The sequence below is a fragment of the Musca autumnalis genome, unplaced genomic scaffold (assembly GCF_047663935.1).
Source record: "Musca autumnalis isolate F117 unplaced genomic scaffold, ASM4766393v1 scaffold_2, whole genome shotgun sequence".
Taxonomy (NCBI): domain Eukaryota; kingdom Metazoa; phylum Arthropoda; class Insecta; order Diptera; family Muscidae; genus Musca; species Musca autumnalis.
In genome coordinates, this window is record NW_027411755.1 from 239990210 (window position 1) to 240009156 (window position 18947).

At 35.9% G+C, this 18947-nt stretch overlaps 1 protein-coding gene across 1 annotated transcript in view; it reads right to left on the minus strand.

The window, feature by feature from the left end:
* Positions 1-17774, minus strand: part of LOC141395385 (uncharacterized) — a 108018-nt gene extending 90244 nt beyond the window's left edge. Inside the window, exon 1 of the mRNA XM_073971116.1 lies at positions 16738-17774. Within this exon, the coding sequence (XP_073827217.1) occupies positions 16738-17056 (319 nt within the window). The 5' untranslated portion in view covers positions 17057-17774. The remainder of the gene's footprint in view (positions 1-16737) is intronic.
* Between the last annotated feature and the right edge of the window lie 1173 nt (positions 17775-18947).

An 18947-nucleotide genomic window follows, 5' to 3' on the forward strand; every position in this document is an offset into this window, starting at 1 on the left:
CAGCTTTACCCCAGAGAATGAAAGACTTGATACAATTCGGATAAAAGCAAAATTCTTCATCAGCTTTATTTGCGGTCATCCTACCACTGAAGTCAAGAATGAACAAACCAAAGATATATTTTACAAGCGCTTAGAAGAAACATGTGACCGTTGTCTCGTTCATGACATGAAAATTATTCTAGGCATTGCAATTCAAGTTGGGCAATACAATCTCCACAACGAAACATCCAAAAGCCTAATTAGCCTGATAGACTCCGAAACATCCAAAAACCTAATTAGCCTGATAGACTCCGTAGCGAAAAAAAAATCATCCAGACCAAAAAAGACATCAAATTGATCACGTTGTGATAGAGGAAGATGATAGGTGGAAGACATTCATCGAGTGTGTTGGATATACGATCGTTTCGAGGAGCAAACATAGACTCGGACCACCATCTTGTTTTAGCAATGGTACGTACCCGATTAGACGTACTAAGTCCGATGTAGCAACTAAAGTACGAACAGATACAACACATCATATTCCACCCAACTGGCCTAATTGCCTAATCAATGCACTCCTCGCCCGGATAATATATTAGCACAGTGGCAAAGTATCTATGCAAACTTCCGCCAAATCCATACTTCGATTCCCCGAGATCTCCACCAAGGAATCCATGGTATGACTACGGGTATCGTGCTTTTACCGAAGAGAAAACTGCAAGCAATGCTTAGCGTACGAGAGGGGTATCGGTAGAAAGGGAAAGAGGAGAAACGTCTTTTCCGCAAGAAAAATAGATAAATGGAAAAGCGGGAGTGTGATCCCTAACTATAGGGGCATAAGCCTCCTCCCTATTGAGTACCAGAAAGTGTCAGGGATATAGTTCGAACGACTAAAGCCTATGGTAAACGAAATAATTGGGCCACACTAATACGGCTTTAGACCTGTCAAGTCAACCATTGACCTCATATTTACCCTGCGCCAAATCTTGAAGAAGACCCAAGAGATGCAAATCGACACCTTTTTGTCGATTATAAAGCAGCCTTCGACAGCACCGCTATGTTCAAATGTATTCCAAGCCATGTTTGAATTTGGTATCCTCGCAAAGCTCATGCGGCATTGTAAAATGACATTAACTGATATTCGGTCCTCAATTAAAATAGGAAAGAACTTTTCCGAAGAGTTTAGTACCAAAAGAGGTTTCAAACTAGAGACTGCCTTTTGTGTGACTTTTTCAATATTCTTCTGGAAAAGGCTATACGAGATGCAAACGTCAAAAGAAATGGCACAATTTACATCAATAGCCATATGTTACTTGCTTATGCTGTCGATCATGGGTCGATCAATAAAGGAACTGAACCACAAGCTGTATCGGCTATACAACGACATCTGGATAGCTAAACGTATGGAGACACAGCGATTTGCGTTGGCTAGGCCATATCAGTAGAATAAGCTATGATGAACCCGCTTAAATGGTGTATAAATATGGTTCACATTTCGCAGAGCAGCAGACCAAGGCTTCGATGGAGTAAACAAGTGGAAGACGAGATCAAATACCACCGCATTCCAAATTTTCTTAGTTCGGCTTATTGGACAAAGGTCTTGTAGTGGGGACTACTATGTAATTTCTTAATAATATACCCTCAGCCTTTAGGCTAAAGAGGGTATACACACATAGATACAAACAAAAATCGGGTCGAATATGGACTATATGGGTCCACACCTTCGGGTACTTCCCCACACAAAATTAGAGAAAAAAGTTTAAAAGTTTAAGAGCTCTTCTCGGATCGTTTTAATTTTTTTTAGCAGGTTGTCCTTGGCCCCCCTTTAAGATGGTATTTTTTTCTGGGGCCCCCGTTTAAGACGGTATTTTTTTCTGTGGCAAGTCCATACTTCCTGACCATTTAAAATGGCAAATCCGCAAGTTAAGTGTCGCAGGGAGATTCTGATTAGTCCATACACAAAATTTGGAAAAAGTGCAGTTCGAGAACTTATCTCGAATATATTTAAAATTTTTTACAGAAAGTTGTTTTCGCGGTCCCTATTACAACGGTACATTGTTATCGGAGAAATGTCCATACTTCCGGATATAATGGCCCAAAAGCTTAAACAAATCTTGCCGACTTAGTTAACTTACTTGGCTAGTGTCCAAGATAACTGTCAAGATCGAGATCGAAAACATTGTATTCCAAATTGGAAAATCAAAACAACAAAAATAGAGGAATCTTTTCTTAGTTCGGCTTATTGGACAAATGTCAGGTAGTGGGAAAACTATGTAAATAAGTAAGGGGAAAATACACAACGCATTTCTTAACAATTATACCCTCAGCATTTATGCTAATGCGGGTATATACACTTTAAAAGGGCAAAATGTGCCTCATCGAAATAATGGTTTTAGACCCCCAGTATGTTTGGATGAAATCCGTTTAAGACAATATTTTGTGCAAACTTAGTTTAAATTCGAAGATGGGTTATATCGTTGCACTCCTTCCGGTACCTCCCCCACAAAAGTTTGAAAATGTTCGGAAAATTTGTGCGTACGATAACTCTTGAAGGGAGTAACCGATTTGGTCCATACTTTGCACATTATGAAATTTCTACCAGACTTAGATTAGGTTCCAATATGGACTCAATCGGTAAACTGCTTCGAGTACCTCCCACACAAAATTTCGGAAAAGTTCAGTTTAGGACCTGCTCTCGAATCGCCTTGGTTTTTGTTGTAAAATCTTGTATTCACTGTCCCCTATACGAAGGTACAAGTTTCCTCAGGGGCAAGTCCATACCTCCTGAAAAAAATAGCCTGAAAGTTGAAAAACAAACCCTATGACACCATGTTTATGGGTGGAAGTGCAAGATAGTTCTCGAACGGAAATTCCGATTCCGGCCAAAATTTGGCATTCGTAATATCGTTTCCAAACATAGTTTAAGTTCGTAGATAAGCCATATCAGTCCACTCCTTCAGGTACCTACCCCACAAAAGTTCAAAAATATTCGGAAAAATTGTGCGCACGATAACTCTTGATGGTAGTGACCGATTTGGTCCATACTTTACACATTCTCATAATATCTACCAGATATAGATCAGGTTCGAATATGGACTATATTTGTCCACTCCATCCCGTACCTCCCACACAAAATTTTGGATAAGTCCACTTTAAGACCTGCTATTGAATCACTTTGATTTTTGTTTAAGCAACTTACATTCGCTGCCTTAATCACAATGGTAAAAGTTGTTTCAGGGGCAAGTCCATACTTCTTGAGAAAACGGCCCGTAAAGTGTAAAAACTCCCTATGGCACCTCCATGGTCTATGTCGGTCCATTCCTTTAAGTACCTTTTCCTCAAAATTTTTGAACTTTAATCCTAATCAACATTTTTGTCGGTTCATACGACCAAAATTTTGAAACCCCCTAAATACATAAGTTTTTTGTGAAAAAAAGTGTTTCAATTTGCACAGGCTGAGGGTATATCTCTGTCGGCAAAGCCGACTGATACTTTTTTACTTGTTTTTTAATCTTTTGTTTAAACATCAAGACAATGTAAAGAAAATTGAAACAATATTCAAAATTTTATTTTGTTAAAATGTTGTCCACTGTTCTATGAAGATTTCACAGTCCTAGGGATAGGTAAGTCGACCTTCAAACAAAGTTCACAATTTTTCTCTAAAATGGTGTGAACGATAACTCTCGAAGAGAGCAATCGATTTGGTCCAAACTTTGCCCATCGTATTATTCCTTCTTGATATAAATCGGGTTCGAATATGGACTGTATTGGTTAACTCCTTCGGGTACCAGCCACACAAAATTCGGATAAAGTGAAACTTAAGAGCTCCTCTCGGATCGTTTTGAAATTTGTTTCAGTAAGTTGTCATTGCGGCTCCCTTTACGACGGTACAATTTGTTTCTTGCGCAAGTCCATACTTCCTGAGATATTGGCCTGAAAGCTCCATGAAACCCTGACGGCACTAACCAAAATGGCAAATCCCAAGATAATTCTCGCAGAGAGTGTTTTGATTGGTGCAGACTTTGCACATCATATTATTTCATCCATTCATGTATCAGGTTGGAGTATGGACTATATCGGCCAACTCTATCTGATACCGCCCAAACAATATTCGGATAAAGTGAAGTGTAAGAGCTCATCTCACATCGTTTTGATTCTTTTTTTCATTTTCATTTACAACGATACAAATTTTTTCCGGAGCAAGTTAATATTTCCTGAGATTATGGTCCAAGCTATAATGGCTATTGTGCAAGATAACTCTAAAAATGTTTTCAAAAATTTGTTCCAAACTTAGTTTAACGTAATTTCTTATTTCGAGTTCTTTATGAAGAAGTCTGGGGCTCAATTTTGTTTCTATGAAAATGTAAAATGAAAACTTTTATAAAGAAAAAAACTGTCAAATAAAAAAAATATAAAGAAAATATTTTTCATTTAAAATTTTCATAGAACAAGAATCCAGCCCCTGGTTACTAAAAATTTTTGGTATATGTCAATGATTTGGTATAGCCACACATTACGGTACCTACAGATTTTAAAGCAAACTCTTGACTCAAAATCGATTTATATACGACATAATTATTGTGTTTGGTTTTTTTGGTCAGTGGCTGAGGGTATATCTCCGTCATCACAGCTGACTGATACTTTCTTACTTGTTTGTTGTGTAAAATAATATTTTAATAGACTTGCGTTAGGCAAAAGTGTGCCATAAAAACTAAATCATAAAATTGTTATTTCATGTCGTTTTAAAGTGTGGCTTGCGGCGGCGCCAAAGTGTCTGGGACAAAATACATTGAAGTGCCGACAAGATAATAAAAGAACTGTACGAAATGCCAGGTGTGTTATTTGGTGATATAATTTTCAAATGATTTTATTTCTATGGCATTTTTTAGAAAATATACATATTTTCTCTAAAACTAGAAAATAATTATTTGAAAACACAACAACTTTATTTTGAAATATAGCAAACTAATTTTCACTTGTAATTTTCGTGGTGTTTCAATCCATTACAAATAAAACCAAAAGAAAACTAAAACAAAACAAAAACAAAAAATCACAAGAAAACAAACTACACGTGGCTCTGACCTTAACCCAAGTATTGTTAAAACAAATTTAATACCCTCTAAAAAACATTGTTTAACTTTTTACCACAAATATAAACGAAATACCCTTTACAACATATCAAAAATCAAAAACGAATCTGTAACCACAAAAATTGTAAAAAGTGAAATTGTTGGCCACTATTTTATCATTGACAACAAATCATCAAAGTGAAATGTTAAAACTCAATCCCTCAATGAATTTGCCATTTATACTCATTTTTGCCATTTTATTGAATATCGTTTTGAGATACTTTTCATCATCAATGGCCGGCTTCTTCATTCACAAACTATACGAAATGTTTTCGTTAATTTTCTACACCTTACCAAAATTCCAAACTTATTAAAAAATGTTATTGGCAAACTTGAAGTTTAATGAATGAGCGAACGAACGAATGCAAGTAATCATCATCAGCTAGACCACGGGTATAACCAATATTAAAGAAAAATTACAAAAAGTCGTTCAATTGCTTCAAATAATTTGAAATCGTTTCATGCTTGGCTTGTTTTCTTGGTTTTCACATTAGCCCCAAGTCCAAGTGTGAATGATCGGCATACGGCATGCAAAATTAATTACCAACAAAAATCGAAAATATTATGTTGTAATGAAATCAATTATAAATTAGATGTTGTTGTATGTTGCAATTTTAAGTGCAGTGGCATGGCGTTGAATAGACGTGTAAATCATTGGTTGGAACATTTAAAAAAAAATTCATAAATTACGTTTCGCCTATTGCAAATAATGCAAATGTTTTAAGTGAAACTATATTTGCGGGTGTAGACATATGCCTATGTATATCAATCTACATACTTATATGTAAATATATTAGAGAACAAAAAGATGATCGAGTGACAGACTGATTCGTGAAAGCGTAGACGAAGCGATTGAAGAAATTTGGGCTCTGGGTCACTCTTTGGTCGGAGGTATGGCAATTATTAAAATGTACCAAAAGGTATATTTATAATGGACGAACGGGTAAGCTAGGATGTGGGATTTTGAATAAGGGTGACTGGTGGAGTGTGAGATTTTTTGGAATACGAACAATAAGTGTACCAAAATACTAAAAGTTATTAAATGTGTTGCCATTTGGGGTGATTTTGAAATTTGTACTTAAGTGTACGAAAAGTACTGAATGGTATCAAATTTTGCACAATTCGCTGTTGGTGCAGAATATGGTGTACAGATTTGAGATGTTAAGGTAATTTTGCAATTGTGTACTTAAAACGTACGAAAAATGCTAAGTGGTTACAATTTGGTACTCAGTGAAATGATAGAGCTGGATAAAACGTGAAATGTTGATGTGTATATAAGAAGGTCACTTTGGAAAAAGGAACTCTAAGCGGACGTAGTGTACTGAATAGTACTAAATTTGGTACTGTGTTAAAGGATGCGGTTATTTCACTGTTGATGTGGATTGTGATCAAGAGGTGGTTTTGGAAATAAATTCTATGAGTGCACGAAAAGTACCCTATGGTGTTAAATTTTATATTGGGCGCATGGATATAGATGAAATTTTGAAGATTGGTGTTAGGGTCACTTGGTGAACGGAAGCAAGTGGAATTAGGAAATTTGCCATTAACTTTCGAAATCGTTCAGTCAGTCATTCATCAATACATGCACTCAACGTTGCGCAGTGAGGAAAAGTACAGATATAGCGTGCCAAAATAAAAGTTGATGTTTTAGTGTGCGTTTATCCACAATTTGGTTAAGAAGTGGGTCTAGATTCTAGATCTAACTATTCCCACAAAGAATGGTCGGCAAAGGACCACGTTTTGATATAGCTCCCATAGAACGGTAGCCGCCGATTATCTAACCAAAATGGCTAAAATTGTCGGCACAATTCCACATTTTGATATAGACCCCGTAAACCTGTACCACATTTACCATAATATGGTAAATTGTAAGTCGATATAACCATGTCCGTCTGTCTGTCCGTCCGTTGAAATCAAGATACATCTCGCAATTTTTAAGGTAGAGCTTTGTAATTTGGTTTAGAAGTTTTTTTTTTTACTCCTACGATGTTTGGTATTGTAAATGGGCTATATCGGTCTACGTTTTGATATAGCCCCCATAGAATGGTACCGCCCGATTTTCGGTATTTTGATGGTTTTAGCCTAATTATCACACCGAAATTGGTATTTTGTCTTCATTGGTGGTATAAAACTTTCCCCAGAAATTTTTCGGTATAGGTCCATGCCTTCATATAGCCCCTATAGAACGGTACCTCCCGATTTTCGGTATTTTGAAAGTTGTGATCAAAGGAACCCACCGAAATGGCTGAAATTTGGTATTTAGTCTTTGTTGGAGATAAAAGCCTTTCTGACTGAAATTCATCGGCATAGGTCCAGGTTTCGATATAGCCCCCATAGAATGGTACGTCCCAATTTTCGTATGTCTGAAGGTTGTGACGTCAATATCCCGACGAAAGACTGAAATTTGTTATTTAGTCTTCCATGGGGCTATAAAATATTCCAGAAGAGAATAATCAGTATAGTTTCGCGGGTTCCTATATCCTCCATAGAAGCGTACATCTGGTTTTACCGAAATATCGGAAATTTTGTATTTAGTCTTCTTTGAGTCTAAAAACTTTCCGCCGGAAATTTGCAAGTATTGATCGACGTTTTGATATAACCCCTATGGAACGGTACCTCCCGAATTTCGGTATTTCGAACATCTTCTTCATAAACGAAAGGAAACTAATTGTTCCATTTTACTACAATACAACTCGTGGTGGAGGGTATAACTTTTACATAACAAGTATGAAAGTATCAGTCAGTTGTGCTGACGGAGAGATATCCTCAGACTCTAATCCAAAAAATAAGCAAACACAATAATTATGCTGTTTATAAAATATATCGATTTTGTGCCACGAGACCGGCAAGGTTTTTTCGAGCTCATTATCTCAGGGAGTATGGACATACTCTGGAAAAAATTGTACCGTTGTAATAGGGACCGTGAAAACAACTTTCTGCAAAGCAAGGTTCTAATAGATCGGAGACGAATCCTTAAACTGCACTTTTCCCAAATCTTGTGTGGGAGGTACCCGAAGGACGGGACCGATATAGTCCATATTACAACTGATACGTGACGGGATGCTGAGTTTGTTTTTTCCTGGTCAAAACTCTGTAACTTTTGTACGGATAGAGATATTTTCATAATTCACTGAGAACATCTCCAGTTTTCCGATGCCTTAAAAACATTCGAATTCAGTCTAGTTGTTGCAGAGGAATTCAAGGTCAAAGTTAAAAATTTGAGTTTTTTTTTAATTTTTTGCATCAAAATATGAGTGTTTTTGAGTTTTCCACCACCACACCAATAAACAAACCATAAAAAGACAACAAAATAAAAACAAAATTGATTTTTTTACAAAAAATTTTGTTTTTACCAAAATTAAAAAAAAAAACACTACTTGGGTTTTCATAAAACTTTTATGACTCTTATAAAAACTCATATATTAAAAAATGTCCATTTGTGTAAAAAAATTTAATTTATATGGGAAACAGTATGGAAATAACACACATTTTTACACATGTAATTTCAAAAAATTTAAAAAACGGACGGTACGGGACAGGTACACAAGTGTAAATTGGCTGAAAAAGGACAATCTCAGCCATCATTATGTAAAAACGGAACTTTGTTCCAAGCTGTTCCCTAAAAGTTCTAGTCCACTAAAGTTGGAATTTCGCTAAAATATGTACCTGAGGAAAAATAAAATAGCTCACTTAGTGTAAAAGACAACAATCCTACCTACTTAACAAAAAACAATGAACACAATATCTGTTACAGTTTCCAAAAAATAGCTATTTTTCGCAAAAATTAAGTATTTTCCAAAACAAAAAATGGTTACAATATTTTGACGTAATATTTTGGTTTTTTTTTTGGGTTTTTGCAAGGAAAATCGATTCCTGAACCACTGTGCGTCGTAAAGGGGGCGGAAACAACAACCTGCTAGAAATTTTTCAAAACGGTACGAAAGGAGATCTCAAACTTCACTTTTTCCGAATTTTGTGAGTGAGGTACCCGAAGGAGTGGACCGATATAGTCCATATCCGATCCCGATTTATACCCGGAAGGAATAATACGAAGTGCAAAGTTTAGACCAAATCGATTGCTCCCTTCAAGAGTTATGGTTCACAGCATTTTACAGACAAATTTTGAACTTTTGTGGTGAAGGAAACCGAAGGAGTAGACCGATGTGGCTTATCTTCGAACTTAAACTAAGTTTGGGCAAAATATTACAAAGTGCAAAATGTGGTTCCCATCGGTTGTTCGAGAGTTATCGTGCGCACCAGCCAGACAGACGGACATGGCTAAATCGACTCCAAATTGTCTAAAACTAATTTCGCTCAAACATACTTAGGGTATAAAACCATTATCTCGACGATGCAAATTTTTTGTCGTATCAAAGTGTACCCTCTTTAGTTTAGATACCTGAAGAAGTTGTCCATAAAAGTCCTCCTTCGAGGTAGATTTCAGTTTGAGAGAAATTTTACGATGTCCAATGGAACCATTATTAGTTACTTCTTCTAAAAATACTAAAAAATGCTATCTATAGCCATCGATCGTGACCAACAGTCGTTTTAGTTGACCTCCATAGCATTTTTAGAGCTTTTAGACAATTATGACAGGAAGCATGGACAAGAAACATTATATCAGTGTAAACAGAACCACAAGAAGAACATTCCATAAAAATTTCAACATTATCCACGAACAGCCTTTAAACTGCAATTAAGCAAATGTTTCAGTCTTGGTAAGGGAGGTAGCTGAAGTTGTTGTCCGATATAGACCTTCTTGAATACGTTTGGAAGACATTTTATGAAGTGCAAAGTTTCGGTCAAATTGGATACTCAATTCGTAAGTTGTCGTGCTCATCAGTAATTTAGTTGGTGTCATTAAGGGGTTTTAGGCTAGGACAACCTACTGCAAAATTTTCAATACGATACGAGGTGTGTCTCTTTTCTGCACTTTTGCGAAACATTTTCAAGTTTTGTGTGACATAAAATATTATAATGTGTAAGATTTGGACCAAATCGATGAATACGTCCATGAGCTGTTATGCGTACCTGTAAGACAGACAATCGGTCGTAAAGTACTAAATTAACTCCAAGTTGTCTGAAACGGATTTGGTTTTAAAGCCATTCGTTCGATGAACGCATCAAAAAGTTTGATCGCATTAGGGATCTAGGTTTCTGCATTTTTTTATTCCTGTGTAAATCGTGGAAAATATTAAAAATGCGTTGACACATTTCTCCTACCCTTAAACAAGTTCCTACGCCGATTGTATTCAAAATTTTTATATAGAGGCAAATTAAAATCAAAATCAATTTTTCACCAAATCGACCTAAAAACGTGTTTCCGTTATCAGAATATTCTCTGCGTAGTACTGGCGTGTTTTTTCGATAAAGCGCTAAAATTTTGTGACAATTGGATTGGATTTAGATATATTCAAATTTTTTTTTGGTCGCCCTAATATACATACGTTAAACTAAAGGCTGTGAGTATAACTACTTGGCTTTTTGTTGAGTAGACTTACTGGTCTTCTACGAGAAATAAGAATTTATCAATGAGAAGTACCGTATATAAATGTAACATATAACTTACATACAGTTTGTCAAGGAATTGTTTTCAAACTAAGAAAACGAACACTTTTCATGCATTAATTAGTGAAAAATGACAAACAGTTGGGATAAAAATGTCGGGTTTTTTGCGTGTGGTCCCATTTACTGTTAATAAGACCTGGTATTTTTTAGTCGATCTGGCAACCCTCTTGATCGAGTTATACTGTAGGCAATATGTATTGTAATTGGTTGCAGTCCATCCTGGTGAACTAAAAAACTCATAAAACTTATTGGTTTTCAGATTTTCCCGGTCTAAGACCTATAGGACATTGTTTACATGCAATACGATCTGGTACCCCCTTGGATCATATGGTAACCCTCTTAGTAGGAATATTAGCTTTGTTCCTTTACTTTTTTAATGGTAAGAGTGGTAAAAGAGAAAAGTGTCAAAATTGTTCAAAATTGCTCTCTCATGAACATTTTTACCAGAAAAGTAAAGGAACGGAAAAATGGTAGATCCGGCAGCAATGTCAGAAAAAAACATAAAAAATTAATTTTCGTCTTTTATTTCACAGTTTTTAATTGAGTTTTGTCAGTGTTCGACTTTTTCTTCCGTTTTTCGTCAAACAAAAGCCGAAAAATCAGTTCTGCCATTTTCTACCTGCAGAAATTTTGCTGGTAGCCTGTGGTAGAAGAGAAAGCCATTTTCGCTCTCTCTCCCCTCTCACTCTCTTAAAAATTGCTTCCAGTTTTGCCACTTTTCGGGGTTAAAGAACGCGTTGCAGGTTAAAATGGTAACAAATGATAAAAATGGTAAACTCAGGTAAGTAAAGGAACACAGCTATTATATACCAAATATTGTTGCTACTAGTTAGTAGTTAATTCATATTAAGAATAAAAATCATAAAATGTCATAATTTTTAAGTATTTACCGAAAAAAATTAGTATTTTGAAACCTTCACTACATTTTGAAAACATTTGTTTGCCACCTTCTATAACATGTTAATTATTAGTTTTAGTTGTTATTTTTGAACTACGTGGGTTAATTTTTTATTATGCATTCAATCTGGTCTTAAACAAGTCGACCAACTGATTTTTGCAAAAACCCGACATTTTTATCTCAACTGTTTGTCATTTTTCACTAATTAATGCATGAAAAGTGTTTGTTTCTTAGTTTGAAAACATTTCCATGCCAAACTGTATGTGGGCGACAATTAGTCTCCTACAATATAAGGTCGATTTAGCCATATCCGTCCGTCTACCCGTCTGTTTTAACAAATTCTAATAAACTTAAATAAAATTCTAAAATGGTTATTCAATGAAAGTGGTGTTCCTAAAGAGAATGTTGGATTTTCCCACTGATACTAGGTACAATGTTCCGGGATTAAAATTTTTTAAATCTACTCAAAAGAATGTTTTCTCAAAAAAATATATATTATAAAACTACGCAACAGATTATAAAATATATTTTAAACAAGTAAAAAGTATCAGTCGGCTTTGCCGACAGAGATATACCCTCAGCCTGTGCAAATTGAAACACTTTTTCACAAAAAACTTATGTATTTTGGAGGTTTCAAAATGTTGGTCGTATGAACCGACAAAAATGTTGATTAGGATTAAAGTTCAAAAATTTTGCAGAAAAGGTACTTAAAGGAATGGACCGACATAGACCATGGGGGTGCCATAGGGGGTTTTTACACCCTTCGGGCTGTTTTCTCAAGAAGTATGGACTTGCCCCTGAAACAACTTTTACCATCGTAATTGAGGCAGCGAATGTAAGTTGCTTCAACAAAAATCAAAGTGATTCAATAGCAGGTCTTAAACTGAACTTATCCAAAATTTTGTGGGGGAGGTACGGGATGGAGTGGACAAATATAGTCCATATTCGAACCTGATCTATATCTGGTAGATATTATGAGAATGTGTAAAGTATGGACCAAATCGGTCACTCCCATCAAGAGTTATCGTGCGCACAATTTTTCCGAATATTTTTGAACTTTTGTGGGGTAGGTACCTGAAGGAATGGACCGATATGGCTTATCTACGAACTTAAAGTACGTTTGGAAACAATATAACGAACGCCAAATTTTGGCCGGAACCGGCATTTTCGTTCGAGAATTATCTTGCGCTTCCACCCATAAACATGGTGTCATAGGGTTTGTTTTTCAACTTTCACGCTATTTTTTCAGGAAGTATGGACTTGCCCCTGAGGAAAATTGTACCTTCGTATAGGGGACAGTGAATACAAGATGTTACAACAAAAATCAAGGCGATTCAAGAGCAGGTCCTAAACTGAACTTTTCCGGAATTTTGTGTGGGAGGTACTCGAAGGAGTTTACCGATTGAGTCCATATTGGAACCTCACCTAAGTCTGGTAGAAATTTCATAATTTGCAAAGTATGGACCAAATCGGTTAATCCCTTCAAGAGTTATCGTACGCACAAATTTTCCGAACATTTTCGAACTTTTGTGGGGGAGGTACCGGAAGGAGTGGACCGATATAATCCATCTTTGAACTTGAACTAAGTTTGGACAAAGTATTACGAAAGCCAAATTTTGGACCGAATCGGCAGATCCGTTCGAGAGTTATCTTGCGCTCAACCCCTACACACGGTGTCATAGGGTTTTTTGTAACTTTCAGTCTATTTTCTCAGGAAGTATGGACTTGCCCCTAATGAAACTTACAGCGTCGTATAGAGGACAGCGAATACAACTTGCTTAAACAAAATTCAAAGCGATTCGAGACCAGGTCCTAAACTGAACTTTTCCGAAATTTTGTGTGGGAGGTACCCGAAGGAGTGGACCAATTGAGTCCACATTGGAACCTCATCTAAGTTTGGTAGAAATTACACGATGTGTAAAGTATGGACCAAATCGGTTATTCCCTACAAGAGTTATCGTGTGCACAAGTTTTGCGACAATTTTTGAACATTTGTGGGGGAGGTACCTGAAGGAGTGGACCTCTATGGCCCATCTTCGAACTTAAATCGAATCTGGACAAAATATTTCGATACCCAAAATTTGAACCGAATCGATTGATCCGTTCGAGAGTTATCGTGCGCACCAGCCAGCCAGACAGACAGACGGACAGACAGACAGACAGACAGACGGACGGACATTGCTAGATCTACTCAAAATTGTCTGAAACGGATATCGTACAAACATACTTGGGGTCTAAAACCATTATTTCGATGAGGCACATTTTTGGTCGTATCAAAGTGTAAATACCCTCTTTAGCCTAAAGGCTGAGGGTATAAAAATATATATTTTGAGTGATTTTGGAAATCACTCTCGGAAGAAAGGGACTCTGATGCTGAAATCTAGAAAAAAGTAAGGCTGGGGTTGTAGTCTAATTTCTCGGAGTTGATTTAGCTCAATCGATGATTTTTTGCAAGTGAAAAATGAAAGCCGAAGAGATTTCCACTCAACCACCAAATTATGGTACCGGTTTCACTCTAGTTAAGCAGCAGTAGTGGTTTCTCTTGGCAATGCTTCGAATCGTATAGTTATACGGAAATTATTGTAAGAGATATACCCACAGCCTATGTGAATTGAAACTTTCATCTACGGACAGATCGAATGTATTTAGGGTCTTTTCAGAATTTTGTGGCCCACTAGTCATTTCAGTGGGTCATCGTATAACATTTGGACCAGTATGCCAGGAAGCATGAACTTGTCCACCGAAAACATAACATCGATGTAAACAGGGCCACAACGAATAGCATCGGTATACATTTCCAAAGGATCTTCGAACAGACCTTAAACTGCACTTATAACTTAAAAGTTTGGACCAAATTGGTAACCTCGTTCAAGGAAGTGTATCGTCCATACCTTTTTAGTGCATTTTTTTAAATTTTGGGTTTAAGTACTGGAAGTTGTGGACCGGTGTTGCCCATTTTCAAACTGAAACTAAGTTTGGACAAAATATGACGAGGGCCAATTTTCGGAGCAAATCGGTTGACCAATTCGAGTGCTATAGTGCGCTTCAGTCACTACACATGGTGTTATAGGGATTTTTACAACTTTCGGCCTATTTTTTCAGGAAGTGCCCCTGAAAAAAATTGTACCGTCGTAAAGGGGGAAATTTGCGTCAACAAAAATCAAAGTTAGTCAAGAGCAGGTCTTAAAGTGAACTTATCCGAAATTTTGTGTGGGAGGTACCCGAAGGAATGGCTTTTGTAATTTTTTCCTAGATTGTGCCATTTTTGAGATATAAAAGTTTAAGTTGGTAAATTGTAGTCATGGCATTGTTTTATAAGGAGACGTTACAGTCTGTGCATTGTCCCAATTTGAACTTCTATATCTCTGAAACAGCAAAACCTACGAAAATATCATGAAGGCAAACCTTGTAGAGAATTTTTACTGCTACAACGTTTTCTTTAGTCCCATTTCCATAGAACTTGCGGCTTTCAAGCAAAATCGTGAAAACCTAAAATACCCCTAAAAGTGTGTACTTTGACCGCGATTTATTTAAAAACTCCTTCGGCGAATTTTTTGATTTCTTGATTTTTCTCATCTATGAACATTGCAGTTTCAGAATCCGCAAAAACTTCCCAGGTGTAAGCTCCTTCCATTTAAATTTATTTAAGGCGCACCGTGTTTGATATCTGTAGACTAAAATCCGAGACTAAAATCCGAAAAGGGACATTTGACCTTGAAGGTGATGTTGAATGGATTTTATGTATTCACAATTATTATTCTTTAAGGCAAGAGCTACAACTTTTCTTCTACGAGTAAACCCAAATTCTTAGCGGTTTAGAAGACAAAATTATCCCTTTTGACATCTAGGCCTCGGGTCTTTGGGGGCCCATAACCGCGAAAGTTGAAGTGATAGGGAAAAACGCCTATCACACTGCGGTGTCAGAATATGGTTAATAAACCATGAGTCAAAAAATTACACACAGTGTTAGGAAAAATATTACGATACCCAAAATTTGGTTCGAATCGGTTCATCCGTTCAAGAGTTATCGTGCGCACCAGACGGACGGACATTGCTAAATCGACTCTAAATTGTCTGAAACGGATTTCGTTGAAATATACTTGGAGTCTAAAATTATTATTTCGAAGTGTATATACCTTCGTTAGCATAAATGCTGAGGGTATAAAAAGCAGAACCCCACATTTGTAAATATAAGGGTCCCAAACCACGAATAAAGAATTTTTGGATTTGCCCGTGGAATATTCGGTCCTTTAATTCTAATACCTAAAATCTGTTCTTTGATATTTTTGAAATCTGTCTCAGATTGTTTAATGTCGATTATCGTCCTTCATTAGATTCAGTTCACTTCTCTATTTTTTTTTATTTTTTTTTGGAAAGAGAGATACTAATCTTAATTTATTTTAAAAATTAAAAATATTGTTTTTCAAAATAGTCAGGCTTAATCCCATAGTCGTTGTTTTAATATTTTCTTAAAACAACTTTAATTTATTAGTGGGAAAAAATTGGCGATGTTTACCAAGGGGTAGGGCAGGGAAGACTATAGACGTCATAAAAAATAAAATAAAATAAAAAAAACGCCAACTCTCCTAATTAAAAATGTTTATTAATCTCTAAAAATTTCAAACTACTCCATGAATTCTTTCGAAATGTTAAAACTTGGAGCCCACTTTTTGTGGTACTTTCTGCACAAAGGTTCAAATTTTAAGGAAATCCAGAGTAAATCTTAGAAAATGTGTTTTTGTGGTAATGTCATTGGTTGAGTATGGGTATGTTTTTAAGGTAAAATCCACTAATTTTTTTACAACTTTTTCGAAATCACTGACATAAATTATTTGGTTTTTGGAATCTGGGCAAAATACTAAAATATTACTGTAGTATTTGTAGGACTGGCGCTAAAAGGAAAATAACCATTTATTATATTATGCATACTAAACAAAGTATCGTAGGGGCTCACATTTTACATTTTTATGAAATATCCATTCATGGTATTTATTTACCATATCTGACAAATAATTCACATTTTTTACATAATCTGAACTTTTAACAAATGTTAATGGAATCGAACAATTTGTATGCTAATTTACCATTATAATACATTCATACAAAGTTCTTTATCCCTGTCCCTTTTCCTATAACCCTTACTATACATTAAAATTCACTTACCATATTTACCCTTTGGGCGCTTAGCTTCACTATTTTCCTGACGATCATTCTTTGGTAAACTTTCAGCGGCTGCCTGCAAAACATGGATATGGGCAATTTTTGGTGAACGCAAACGTAATCCTTTAATGCCACCAGCAGCATTAGGCGGTGAAGCCTCTGCCCCTAGTTGATGGAGATGGCCGGCCACAAAAGCCAACAACAATGTGCAAATAAAAATGCCCACAAAAGGGTTTCTTCTTCGCAGTGATGATGAGGTCTGATGTTTTGCATTGTTAATGCAACTATGATTGCAGGTACTGTGATGACCATACACACTCATTTTATTATAATTTTTTACTTCTTGTTTCCTTTAATTGTATTCTTCTTCTTGTAGTAATTATTTAATAATAAAAATTAAATTATGCACACAAACACATAAAAATTAGTATTTAACACGCATGCGTTTCAATTATGAATTGCTTTTTTACAATTATTTATTTTTAATCACAAAACAAATTAAAAACCACTGATGATGATGGTAATGGTTGGTGATGATCAGCAGGTGATTTGGAATCGTGTGGCAAGTTAATGGATTTTTGTCTGCCCGTTTTTCATCAAAGATTTATGGGAGAATCAATCGAGTGATTTGCTAGTTTTACAAAATGACAAGGCGACAACAACAACATCAACAACTTAGAACTTTTTTTTCAACGTGTGAACTTGCAACCTGTGGTTATTTAATTTTCCATTAATCCCAAAACAAAAGACTTAGACAACAAACGCGTTGCTTGCTTTTCAATAAAGGTTTATTTTCTTATTTAATTTTCCAATTTTTCTTTGTGTGTTTTTTATATTTTTCTTCTTTTTTCACACTAATATGTGGTCTTCTTCATTTCTTGTTCTATCGTGTGAGTTTCAAGCATAACAAATTGTTTCAATTTCTTTGTCCGTTCGGTTTCAATTTGGGGAGTGAGAATCACATCTACGCGCGCCACTTTACAAACTTTGGCTTTTTCCGTTAAAACACAACCTTTTGTTAGCGAAAACCTTCAACAACTGATGTTTGGTCTGGGCTGCATGGATTGCTCTTAGCCCAAACAACAGCTGAACAGCTGTAGTCACCAACGAAGAAGAAGTGTACGAAGTCAAAGTCAATGCCAAGGCTGAGCTATGTTATTGGCCGCTTAAGCTAACTGCAAGCAAGCCAAGTTGTCATTTGCCACAAGACGTCAAGCTGTTGTTTGTGGTAGAAACCCCAACGAAGAACAGCTGTTGGGAGTGAAAGAGTTAAGTGAGTGTGTGAGAAAGCTTTCCACTACTTAACATTGAGTGAAATGTATTACATTTGAGTGGATTTTTTTGATCACTATAAACTGATGTAATAATTTAGGAAAGAATTTAATTCATTTATAGAAGCTTTTTATTTTCTTAATCTGCTTATTTTATTAACATTTTCTTATTCTTAATCGGAAGTTTTGTTTTAAAATCTTCAATTTTCATGCAAAACAAAACATTTTATATCACAACGTCCCTTTTGTTTTATCTAGAAAAAAATTTTGTTGCTTGGCTTTCATAGCTTTGTGCTGTGCCTTCTGATTTCTTCTTAACCATTTTGACCCACATTTTATGTGACTAAAGAAATAAAACTGAGATGTTATCATAAAAAAAAGAATTTAATTGTCTACAACCCAAGTTTCATTTCAATTGTTTAAACGAATTTCATTGTTAAATATTTTCACCGACAATTTTTAATGACCCCATCTATGAGGAAGAGATAAGTTAAAAGATTTGATCATACATTTTGTGCCGATTTTGTTCTGCTCTAGTAAAAAATCACTCAATTATGTATATGTTCATTAATTCATAATAATTTATTTATCTTATATTTTATATTTATCCCCTACAACACAAAGTTTGTTTTTCGAAAAATTCATGTACGCCGCGAAATATTCGTCATAGACCCCCCCCCCCCATTTGGTATACCAAAATTCATATCTCGACGACATAAAGCAATTGTACGCACGCTACAGGCCCCATTTATGGACCAATCTTCAGAATAGACCCCTATAATTTATGGCGATGGGGGTGAAATGTACCAATTTGTATCCAATTTTGTAGCAGCTGTGAAGGTCGCAGTAGTGGTTTGATCGACGCAATATACAGAAGAGGAACTCTTGACCTTTCCATGGAAGTCAATTGGTCAATATACAGAGTCAGATAACAGAGTTACA